Genomic DNA, 12,779 nt, shown 5'->3' with positions numbered 1-12,779 from the left:
GAGGTTTGTAAAAAAAATTGTGTTTCCTCTATATACAAATGTATAACTGTATTTGTATCAAAATGGTTTCTTAACATGTTTAAACTCAGTTGAAGAAGAGTAAGAACGATCAACAAAACCATTCGTCTTCATAACTTTGTTCATCATCTTCAACAACTCAGTAACCTTCTCCTTAGTGCCTTCACCACAACCAACTTGTAACATCACAACAAGCTTCTTAAACGCACCTAATCTCAATGCTTCTTCAACCTCAGACCCATCTCCACTTTTACAAATCTTCCACATCACTGAAACCAAACTCTTCTTCTCAGTGATCTTCAAAATCTTCTTCACCAAGATAGGTATCACCAACTCGTTTCTTCTCACTATCTCTCTTCCTTCGTTAGTATCGCAAACCGCGTTTAAAACCATTAACGCCTTTTCGCATACGCTGTTGTCTGAATCCACTAGCATCTCCACTGTTATATTCACAAGATCCAGTTCAAGAAACCTTGAAACGGTTTCTTGATTTGCCAAGATCATGTAATGGATTGAGATTAACGAGTTGACGCATATCGTATCGCGAGTAATCGATTTCAAGAACGCTTCTTCGACGCCATTGATCTTTGTTAACGCGTGAACATGAGCTACGTTAAGCTCAAGAAGCTCTTTAACAAGAAACGCCGCGTTTTGATCGCCATTTCTCAAAAGCTCCACCAACCTACTAAACGACGACGTAGACGTAAGTTCGGATTGACCTTCTGAACCAATAGGAGACATCCACGTAAGCACAGACACAATCTCCTCCAATAATAGAGTAGCGTTTGCGTTTCCGGAAAACGCGTCGAAACAAACGCAAAGAACCAATCCGGCGCCGTTTTCCCTAACGCATTTTCGGTTCCTCTCACTCTCTTTTCCCAACTTCTTCAACTTCCCAACCATCTCGCCGCACACGGCGTGGTCACCACGCCGCGTTGCGGCGTACAACTTCTCGCAAATCTCGGAAACTTGATGACTCGTCACGGGTACACGTGGCGTCGGGATTCGTTCAATCCCGCCGCCAAGTGACGACCCGCACCAACCTTGAATCATCCTCCTTATAGTATGATTCGGAATCTGTTCCAAACTTGACAAAACAGTATTAGTAACAGGACAAGTTTGGTAACCAGACTCAAACCATTTCTCAATGTTTTCACGGTCGTAAGTGATCCCTGAAGCAATAATCACCGGATCTTTCATTAGCTCATACGAAATCGGGCATTGAAACTGCGACGGGATCGCGATTTCCTCGTCTTCCGAGCAACTCGTCGCCGGAATGATCACTTTCTTGGTACCTCCACGACGTCTTACTCTCAATGAAAGTCCCATTCTTTGACTGTCTTCTTTGGTAATGAAGAAACAAGTTGGGACGATAACATTTATATATGTATGTGTACATAAAAACTTAGGGATATAATAAATGTTATATATTTAAATTAGTCACTATCGTTATACGCTTCTCGAACGCGAGTTGGGTCAAAGTTAATATTTTAGGTAAATGATAAAAAGAAAAAAAAAAAGAATCACGGGAAAAATGAAATATGAATAATGGAGAAGGTTTATGTCATATTATTCGCTAGCTGTTAAAGAATCGAAAAAATTGACCGTTGAATGTTTGAAAAAATTTAATGATATTGACAAGTGACTAATAATGTAGATATATGAAAGAAAATATATGTATTAAAAACCAATTCTTGGGTTGGGGTTTTTTTTTTTTGGGAGTTGTATGACTAGTGAAAATCTATGAATATAGTATTTTTTTCATTAAGTTTAAAAAATTTTCATTTAGCATTTTTTGATAAAATTATTTAACTTATAAAAAAATATATATATATATATTCAACAAATTCTAATTTAACCCATTATATAAATTTCGGTTACAATTATCAAAAGTTAAAATCTAATTTAACCCATTATATAAACTTTCGGTTACAGTTTTCATAAGTTATGGTAAATCATATATCATCAAAATGAAAATTTCGCAATGAGGAGAGTAAGTCTACTCTTAGAATATAAAAACACTGATGAATGATGAGATTATTCAATTTTTTTTTTGAAGATACACATAAGAGTTTTATTGCATATTTAATCCAATTTAGTATATTTTGTAAGCTAGGAATAAACTTACAAAAAAAAATATAATTTAGAGGGGTATTCTTTTTCCTATGACTCGTGAGAATCCATAGAATATAATTTTTTTTCCTATTGTTTTAAAATTAATATTTTAAAATAAAGAATAAAAATGTGAACAATAAGTTACCCTACGTAAATATAATAATTTAAAACTTTAAAAACATTGAAGTATGTAACCACATTCATAAACTATTCGAATTGAAGTTGAGTGTAAAATTAATCTAACTTTTTTCTTTCGTAAGAAAATTTTTAATCTAACTTTGTATGTTTAATCTGATCATATGTAAGTTGAGTGTGAATTTGAAAAATGAATCATTCAAAAAAACTATATACATAATTTTTGGAGTCGTGATTTGCGAGAATCCATATAATAGAGTAGTTTTAGTCTTTAAATATTAAAATTTATGATTATAAAAAATGAAGAAATAAATGTGAAATCGGCTAGTTCTAGAGATTGACCAAGTCAGTGGTCAAGACTAAAGAGTCGGTGCATGAAAACGCTACCATGCGCATATGTTTCATTACGTTTTACGTTCTTACCTGATTTTGTTATTTTTGATTATTCTATCAATCAAGCTTGAGATTGTATCACTCTGTCCATATCTTTCCTACTACTTTTAAATAATAGTTAAGCAACACGGCAACACCTATCTCCAACTCATTAACCCGATCTTAATTTGTACTTAGTTTTTCCAGCTAAGTTAATTAACTATATGTGTGTTCGACCATGCACGACCAACAATATCATCATCTCAACCAAACCATATTTATCTATACTATAATCTTAGGAATCGACCACTTGATGATATTAGAGGATATAATACCATAATTTCTGGGTAGGTGATGAGGATTCATGTTTATTAGACGACGACATAATACCGAAATGGCGAATTATGTTTTGATTGTTAACATAAAACATTTTTGTTAGTGAAATATTTACATTCTTAGTAAAGTAATAAAAAAAAGATGAGAATTTATGTTTTAATTATTCGATGGATAACTTGAATTTCGAACAAAAATAAATTTTTCGTCAAACTTTTGAAGATACGATGCAAAATAATTATATATTAAAAATTTTAAATGTCTTGGTTTAAAAATTTATTGATATCGAGAGTTATGTGTTCAAATCATAATATATTCTTTTAAATGATATATTTACATTTTTAGTAAAAAAAACAAAATGATGAAGATTCATGTTTTATAATTTATTTGATGGGTAATTTGGGTTTTGAGCAAAAAAATAGTCAAACTTTGTTAGATGCGAAATAATTACATAATAAATTATTTTTGTAAGTCTTTTAAGAATTTATTGATTTCAATACTTATTTGTTCAAATAATAACCTATTAGAGTCTTTATACACTCTTTTTCTATTTGAAAATTTCTAACATTTATGGTTCTTTGAACTCAATATTTAAGTTAGTCGATGAGATACTTTCCTATATTTTTCTTATGCAAAACCGTTATAGAAGAGTGTTTCTCTATACTATCGAATACATCAATGAACATTTTTTTTTTTGAATAATCAAAGAGGTTTGGGGCCGAATCCCATACATCCCCTCATGCCCGAAATCAAAGCATGTTATATGGTTTTAATGAACGTATTTGACTTGCAAGAAAAGGTTCGAGCTGAATGTGCTATAAGAAATCATCGTTTTGGTCAGTGAGTTTGTGACACAATGAGATCAATGAACTATGTTACATTCCTTGTTCTTCACATGCTCGACAAGGTTATTACTAAGATCACATTTTGACTGTGACTTGTGTGAAGAGTGGGCTTTAATTGTTGATGAGTTGGGCTCTAGTTTTGTAGAGTTGTCTAGTGGTTTTTTCTTCAATTCCTTGAGATACGTAACTTTCTAGAGTCTTCTCTTTTGGAGTGTCTTGTGTTGTGGTCTAAAAACATAATTGAGGCTATTTGCAAAATTCAAACGTAACTAAAACATCACCCACTACGAAGTGAATTGGTCAAATAGTTTGAAAAGAACAAGAAAAAACAGTTGAAAATTGAAGAAATGTTTGCACAATTTCGATTTAATAATTTTACAATAAAAGAATAATTTATAATGGAAAAAGTAGAAGAAATCAATCTGTGTAATCGAATGTCTAATTTTTCAAGTCATCTAATTTAATCATAGATTATTTTTTTCTTTCTTTTATTGTGTGTACCATATTTTTTACTTTCATATATTTTCCCCCATTTTCTTACAAGATTTATTAACTTATTATTTTTATTCTCGATTTCTTTTTTGAACAAATATCATAATAGGAAAAAAAAAATTCTACTATTTTCTTACGATATCAAGCATAGAAAATCAAAAAATTTCTTCTAATATTATTTTGTGTACTTGAAAAGTATTTGCTCCTAAGTTTTATTTTATGTAAAAAATGATAATTTAATTGAAAAGAGAATAAGGATATGTTATTTATTTAGTACTCAGTCACAGCAAAAAAAGTTGTACTATTATGTAAAATATGTGATTAACACTTCTAAATTGTCTGTTTAGTTGTACTCTAAAGTATGAACATAGTATTCATCTTTATTTGTTCTTTTTCTTTTAGGCCATAGTACTACTAATTACAAAACGCGTTATATGAAGAAAAGAAAAAAATAGTAAAAATATTAGTCTTTTCAAGATTTTAGAGCTTAATACAAGTTTGCTCAAATCTAAATTTAATTGTGTTATATATGAAAAATATATGTAATGTGTTTCTGTTTTCTTTAAGAGACACAAAAGTACAAACGTGTGGAAAAAAAATCACTATCTCTCTGTTCTATGTGCTGTTTTGTATTGTACTTATGTACAACTTTTATTTGGTAATTAGAATAACTGAATAAGTAATTATGCATACATGATTATGTTTTAGATCTCCAGTTCAATCAAGGCTTTTTGTTGTTCAAGTTCTGCTGTTTTATAAGCAGTAATAATTTGCTAACAAAACAAAAAAATATAATCTTTAAATAATGACATAATTAATAATTGTAGTCCTGACCAAAACTTTGTTTATTTCTTTGATTTGGTTGAACTGTTATCCTTTTAAAAAATATGTTTAGTTAAATTTCAAAAACAAATCATAACCAAAGCCATACCTAACCATCAATATTTGATTATGTATACTAAATTAAAACGGTCATAACCCAAAAATCCTAAAAAATCGAAAACCCGAAATACAATCCGAATCAACAATCTAGTTACGATAAAACCTCTACAAATTAATAATGTAGAATTGTGATATTTATTATTTTATCGATATTAAATGAACCAAAAACCAAATTTGAGATCGAAGAAAGTGCTGAATTTGTATCACTAACTACTAATTTAAACCAATATTGATATATATTATTTACTGAAATTAAGTGTAAGTTATAGAAACTAAATTCACAAAAAAAAAACATTTTAGTTGAGATCAAGTAGAGATGTCAATTTATAAAGATATTAGAAAACAAATGAAGATCCAAACAAAAGAGACAGCCATGTGAAGATGGATCCAATGCCCAACCTCTCTTTCTCTACCTCACTGTCATTACCATTTTCCACAAACTTAATACTTAAGACTTACAAAGTACACACGTCACCTTTTCTAAATCAAGAAAACAAAACCAAAAACACCAAACAACAAAATAATATTAAGAAAACTCAAATTAAGCCCTAAAATGTTACTTGCATCACAAGAAACATGAAAAGAATTGTGAGAGGAGGGAATCACAAAATATACAGAAGAAGAAAAAAAAAAAACAGATCTTGGGTTTGAGGAAGTCTCTCTCATTCATCGTCCATCTACTGAAGTGAAAGACTCAGCGAATCCGTAAGGTCTAGTGGGAATACTCATCTGCGTGTTGTCCAAGCTAGGTAAAAGCGATGAAGTTGAAGATTCAAGATCACTTCTTCCTTCATAAGCTTGCCATTTCTTTAGAGCTTGAGGCAAAGACATGTCAAGATCAATACCGTATATGTCTTCTGGATTCTGATCAGACGGTTTCCATAGCTCGACTAGTGAAGATAGAATGTTGACTGCGTGTCCCATGTCTGGTCTCTGGTAAGGCTCACGGGCGCAGCAATGGCCTGCTAGTTCAGCAACTGTGTGAACGCTGGCGAGTGTCTCTTCGTCAAGGTCTATTGTTGGGTCGATCGCTTTCTTGAATGATGATTCTTTGTTGATGTACATTCGTTTGAACCAGGAGACTAAGTGAATGCTCTCTTCTGGTTGTGATTCGTCTAGTGACTTTCTTCCTGTTATGAGTTCCATTAGAATTACCCCGAAGCTGTACACATCGACCTTCGTGGTCACACGACCCGTTACTGCAAGAATCAAGATCACAATCATCATCAAGAAACAATCTTTACTCAATAAAAGAACATTCAAAGAGATGGCAAACTAGCTAACCTGCATATTCGGGTGCCAAGTAACCAAATGTTCCTGCAATTCTGGTTTCAATCGATCCTTTCCCTTCAGGGGCGAGACGAACGAGTCCAAAGTCTGCAACTTTAGCCCTCATATCATCGCCTAAAAGAATGTTTGAAGGCTTAAGATCCCTATGAATGAAGCTTTGATGAGCTAAGCCATGGAGATACTCCACACCTCTTGCAACATCCAAAGCCAAAGTCAATCTCTGTTTCCATAACAGAGGCTTAAGCCCTTCCTCTGACCACTCAAACAAATGCCTACTCAATGTTCCTTGCGGCATATACTCATACACAAGAAGCTTCTCGTTCCCGTCCAAACAATAACCGAGAAGTGTAACCAAATGGCGATGCCTAACCTTTGTTAAAACCGCAATCTCTGATTTGAATTCTGCAAAACCTTTACCAGCAATCACACCATTCTCCATTCTCTTGACTGCGATCTTGGTTCCATCGTGTAATTCGCCTTTATACACAACCCCGAAACCTCCTGATCCTAGAATGTTATCTTCACTGAAGTTGTTAGTCACAGAACGAAGCACTTGTATTGAGATCAGCATGTTTCCTGCTTCCACCATTTGGATATTATCTCCTACCTCGCTCGTACCAGGAAGTGTGTAGGTATCACTTATCCCTCCAACGCTTACACTTGAACCCGCAACTGTGATTTTGACGCTCTCATTGTCAGATCCCGAATGTCGTGGATGCACCACTACTGCATTCGAGCTCTCGCCTCTTGTGTTACGCTTTTGCCTCTTTTTATACCAGCAGAATACTAATAAACCAATCAAGAAGATCAACAAAAGACCTCCAAGAACTGAACCAACAATGATTCCTATAAAAGTTGATGACTTCCTGTCCTTATCGCCAGTAATTCCTGTACCCGAACCACCTGAAGGCGAAGAAGAACCGGGAGGCGGCAAAGAGCTTTTGTCTTTTCCCATGTCAGGGTTACCATTAGTATTCACAACCACATTGCTTCTAAAACCCGGGACCTTCCCAAATAGCTGGTTAGTCGAGACATCGAGTGTTTTGAGATTAGGTAACGTTGTAAGCTCTTGAGGAATAGTACCAGTAAGATTATTGATTCCAAGAACGATCCTTTGTAGCGATTTAATGGCTCCAAACTCGGGAGAAATCGTCCCGGTTAGACCCATTTTCTCAAGATTAATAACAGTAATGTTCCCATTGCTACAAGCTATACCAATCCAATTCATACAAGGATCATTTCCTTTCCAACTCTCAGCGAGCCTCTGCGGATAACCGAATGAACTAGCTATCAAAAGCAAAGACTTTACTCTAGGATCACACTCACCAGGACTAGACAAGCAAAAGCTATTGGAATCTTTATCCAAATCAACTGAAACAGAGCTCTTAAACACAGGAACTGGTCCTTGAAGATGATTATTAGTCAAGTTCACAACTTTAAGTGACTCAAGACTTAACAAAGACGCAGGAACAAGACCTGTGAACGCGTTATCCCTCAAACTCAAGCTCTCAAGCTCCTTAAGACCCGAAAAATCCGGTAAAGAACCCGAAAACGCGTTGGAATGAAGCCAAACCTCTTTCAAACCAGTCATGTTCTGAAGAACATTGATAGAACCAGTAAGCTTCTGACCATTAAGCCACAAAGACTGAACCTGTGAGCCAGACAGACTCAAAGGCAATTCACCTTCCAAGTTATTGAAAGCCAAATGCAAAATCGACAAACCGGGAAACTCATCCGGTCCGAGAAAACCGGGTAATGTACCGGAAACATTAGCCGAATTCGCCGAGAAGTTCTGAAGAGCAGAAGCGTTTCTCAAGCTCTCTGGAATCTCCCAAGACTTAAAAGGATTGTTATCAATCTCTACAGATTGTAACGAAGTTAAACCTTCAAAGACATCACTAGGGATTGATTCAAAGTTGTTGTTACTAAGCATCAAAACTTGTAACGAAGCTAAACCACTTAAAGAAGGAACAGAACCAGAGATGTTGTTCCATTGAAGCTCAAGCCTTTCAAGCTCAGATAAGTTTCGTAGATCAGGAGAAAGTGTACCTTGAAGACCCGAATGCCCGATTTGGATCCGGGTCACACGTTTAGTACCTGTACAAACGACGTGAGACCATTTACACGGGTCAGGGTCAGACCAACCGAGAGAGACAGGTGGGTTTAAGCTCTTCTTGAGTGAAAGCATAGCAGAGACATCTCCATCGGAATCAGCTTTGGTTGGTTTGAGAAGAAGAAGGAAGAAAGGAATCGAAAAGAGAAGAAAGTTTCGTCTTTTCTTCATAGCTTTGAAGAAACAGAGGAAGAAGGAGAAAACAGAGGAGGGAGAGATTTGAGTAAAGGTTGAAACTTTAGGGTTAGAATTAGATGAAAGTGGAAATGGGAAGATGGGCCATTGAGAGAGAAGGAAGGAAGAAGAAGGAAGAAGATGAAACTATGAAGCAGAAGCCAAGGAGGCTGCACATGGGATGTCTGCCCCACTAAGCCAATGACAGTTTGGTAACAGATTAGATACATCTTTTTATTTATTTATTTTTATTTTTATTTTTTTTGGAGTTTTGAATTTATTAAGTAATCATAGGATTGAGATAACGTTTATTTGAAAAAATAGAGTATACTATATTGACTACTTTAGTGTGAGTTTTGGGTTTTGTCAAATGCTTCACATAAACGAAATGGTGAAACTAAAGAAGCAATAAATATCTCTATTTTTTTTTTCTTTAGTATATTGGTAAGAAATTATATTTTGTTTAGTTTTTGGGGAAGTTGTTGTAACCTAAAACACAAAAAAATATCTCTTCAATTTTTGTTTTCTTGTTTCATATTCGCTATATATACATTTTTTTGCTTTTAACTTTTAAGACAAGTTGTTGAAGATTGTAAAAGTGAGTTTGCTATATAATCAAATTTTGTGAGAAAGACATGGTGAAGCAATTTTTGTAAATAAATAGTGTATTTTAATGAGAGTGATTAAAAAAAAAATGTTATCAAATAAATAGCATATTACACGTTGTAAGATAAATTCTTATGGATAATCCATAGTATCAATTTTTATTTAAATAAAAATCGGAAATGTAAACTATTTATAACAAAAATTATAGACATAAAATAAAAATGTAATTAACCGATTTTGTCGCAAAAAAAAACAGTGGTTTATTTGTCAATAATTTTAACGTTGTTTAGATAAGTGATATAACGCGGTTTGGCACAAAATATTGATACCAATTTATCCGTTGTAACATTATTGTATTATTTTTATTAAAAATCATGGTTATTTAGTCGTACTATTGTTGTTAACTTGTTATTTTATATAACCTAAACTTGTTGTGTACTTGTAAGCTAATCAAGAAAAATCAATTACCCAAATAAGTATAATCGCTGTGCCAGTAACACAGTCTGAACCATTTGTTTCCAAATACGTAAATGAGGTGTACATTAATGTCGTAAAGAAGAAAATACAAATAAATAAATCAATCAATAAAGGTGTGATTTATATTATTTATTCTAATATTCGAGTAGTTCACCAAAAATAACCAAACAATTTTAAATTGGTTGTAATTTAGAGATCACACATCGAGGAGTCTAGGCTGTCAAAGGCATAAGAGTTCAAAAGTTGTGAAAAAGATTGGCAAATGATTCGTATAGATAACACACAAAAGATATATTCATAAAGAAGTCTTCAACTAAAACAAGAGGCCAAACAAATATATACAAACAAAAATAAATGAAACTATTATTATATGTGATGCAAAAAATTTATATATAAAAAAAGTTTGATGTGTCTGTTTTTAGCAAAATGCTACATGTATCTTTCGTTGCTGTCTCATGAATCATGGTGATCATATAAAAGTTCATTAACCTTTTATATTTACAAGTATTGTATTATTGTTACTTTTTTTTTATATGTGTATAGGAAAAAAAAAATCCAGGTGAAGATGATTCCCCATGCACATGGCTTCTCTGCAAAGATCTATAAGAAAATATAACATTATTATTTATAGGTTCTAACTATAGAAATTTCATTTTTTTTATAAAGAGAATAATGTTTGTTTTTTTAGGTTGGGTAATAATTGTGTTTGTCATAAATTAGGGAATGATGATGAATATGGTAGTGAGTGAGACCTATCAAAAAAAAAAATGATGAGTTCAACTTTTTACAAATAAGTGCAAGTCTTTATTTATTGGAAAACAAAAATTTGTTACTTGTTTTGGGTTAATATTAAAAGAGTATAACGATATTTGATATAAAAATTAATGTGATAAAAGATATTTTTCTTATATTTTGAGAATTTGCATATCTCGTCAAGCTAATATTTAAAGGAATTGTTTGGCACAAAATGTATATATCAAACCGTTCTCTGAGTTTTTATGAAAACAATGTTCCGTAATATTATCACGTTTCAGTTGATTAAATATAGTTGTTGAAAAAATAGAAAAAAAAAATATAAATCGAAGTATGCAATCAAAGCTTAGCTTATTTTGTTGTTAATAATATAACAATGAATTAAGTCATAGAGGCGACTCGTAAATTTTGAATTTTTGTGATGACACATGTTGTCGCTAATTTAGCAAAACTTGACGACATTCATTACTAATTTGTTAGTAATCAAATAATTATTAGTTGCTAATGAAACATATAAGTTAACAAAAATAAAAAAGAATATGTAATGCTTATTTATTTTTTAACAATTTTCTCCTAAGCCGTTTATAGCACAAAATATATAATTTATTTTTTCAAAGTAGTTGTCGTTTAAGTTTCTTTCACACAAATTTTTTTATCTTATTTAATATGTTTTCTAATTTATTTTATTAGTCAATATATTAAAACAATTGAGATAAATTATAATTTGCCCTATTATTTAATTCCTAGATAAAACAAAGAAATCAAGAAATATGAGAAAAATATTGAAGTATTTTGAGGTAATTCTAAAATATATATTTAGTGTTTTAACTTAAGAATTTTCTCATCTTTCCTAATTTCCTTAGAATTACCTTGAAATACTTCAATATGTTCTCACATGAGTTGAAGGATGATTTTGAGTCTCTAGCTTGACCACTCTCTTACACTTCTCACAACTTAGTTCAGATTATTTAAACCAAACAAGTGAACAACACATAACTTAACTTAGGTAGTATAGTCATACAGTATAACACAAACACTTCTTAATTTGGGCCTTGACAAATCTGCTGGGCTGGCTCATATAGCAAAACCACAAAGTCCAACATATACTTTTGTTGGGTTTAATCAACTCCAACATTTTTTCTTAGTTCTCAAAAATATTAATTGACTAATTTTGCAAAATTTTACATTTGCTAATTAATTTCTCAAGTTTTTAATGACTATAGTGACTTAAATTTTTTTTTTGACGTAACTTAAACATTTTTATTTATTTGACGTTGATTTTCTTAACCTTCAATTTACCTAACAATGTAAAAATGTAAAATTAATATACACACAGATTATTTAAAAAATCAATCTGCCAATTGCAAATACTTGAGAAATTAAATGTTCTTTTATCAAGTGTCAAGAATATATAACGAAGTGGATTAGGATTAATACTCTATAAACATCAAGTGTCAAGAATATTTTTGTTTAGAGACAAAACAAAATAAATATATACACAATCTTTGGTCGTCCTCCGATCTATGTATTTATGCCACATGAGCAATCAGTCAAACCACAAAAATAGACTTTACACACAAAAAACTATATATTGTTTTATGGAAAAAAGATACCTACCTACATGAAGGATGTTCCAATACATGGTCACACATCCGAAATTTAAAAATGTACCTCTAACTACACAAATTATATGTATTGCATGCCCACATATATGAACTATATGTAGTCATGTCGCCAACATCACGAACATTTTTTCCGGTATACTTTTGGCCAGAATCCGGCATTGACCCGTTTGACCGGCATTGACCAATATAAATATTCAAAAAGTATTTTAAGTTTTTATTATTTTAAAAATATGTTTTTGAATCATTTATATTATTGTATAATTAAGAAAATATATACAATTTTTAATATAAAAATATTTTGTATATATATATTCAATGCATTGATTTTTATAATTAGTTAGTTTAGATAATTTCAAAACTAAAAACAAAACTAATTAGGAATAATAATAATAAACAGAAAATTTTCCTATTTTTAAAAATATTCGGACATGAGTATCATTTGGTTTAATATTTGAATATTTAATATATAATATGTGAATTTTAAATATT

General features: G+C 31.8%; 2 protein-coding genes across 2 annotated transcripts; both read right to left on the bottom strand.

Annotated features, from left to right (window-relative positions):
• Positions 1 to 2: 2 nt before the first annotated feature.
• On the bottom strand, positions 3 to 1,348 carry LOC17896322 (U-box domain-containing protein 20). The gene has a single exon (XM_006302224.2). The coding sequence runs from the start codon at positions 1,345 to 1,347 to the stop codon at positions 58 to 60; it is 1,290 nt and encodes a 429-aa protein (XP_006302286.1). The 5' UTR covers position 1,348; the 3' UTR covers positions 3 to 57.
• A 4,251-nt stretch (positions 1,349 to 5,599) lies between these two features.
• On the bottom strand, positions 5,600 to 8,986 carry LOC17896425 (receptor protein kinase TMK1). The gene is made up of 2 exons (XM_006300631.2): positions 6,537 to 8,986; positions 5,600 to 6,451 (listed from the first exon to the last, which is right to left on the bottom strand). The coding sequence occupies exons 1-2, from the start codon at positions 8,824 to 8,826 to the stop codon at positions 5,919 to 5,921; spliced, it is 2,823 nt and encodes a 940-aa protein (XP_006300693.1). The 5' UTR covers positions 8,827 to 8,986; the 3' UTR covers positions 5,600 to 5,918.
• Positions 8,987 to 12,779: the final 3,793 nt, after the last annotated feature.

The sequence above is a fragment of the Capsella rubella genome, unplaced genomic scaffold (genome assembly GCF_000375325.1).
Source record: "Capsella rubella cultivar Monte Gargano unplaced genomic scaffold, Caprub1_0 scaffold_2, whole genome shotgun sequence".
NCBI classification, from domain to species: Eukaryota; Viridiplantae; Streptophyta; class Magnoliopsida; order Brassicales; family Brassicaceae; genus Capsella; species Capsella rubella.
Note: the sequence above shows the minus strand (reverse complement) of the source record. Positions and strands in the feature narration are given on the sequence as shown.

Coding starts and splice junctions, on each gene's coding strand:
- LOC17896322 (XM_006302224.2), bottom strand. CDS start 1,347: ATGGGACTTTCATTGAGAGTAAGACGTCGTGGAGGTACCAAGAAAGTG.
- LOC17896425 (XM_006300631.2), bottom strand. CDS start 8,826: ATGAAGAAAAGACGAAACTTTCTTCTCTTTTCGATTCCTTTCTTCCTT. Junction 6,452..6,536: donor CTTGGCACCCGAATATGCAG/GTTAGCTAGTTT, acceptor TGATTCTTGCAG/TAACGGGTCGTGTGACCACG.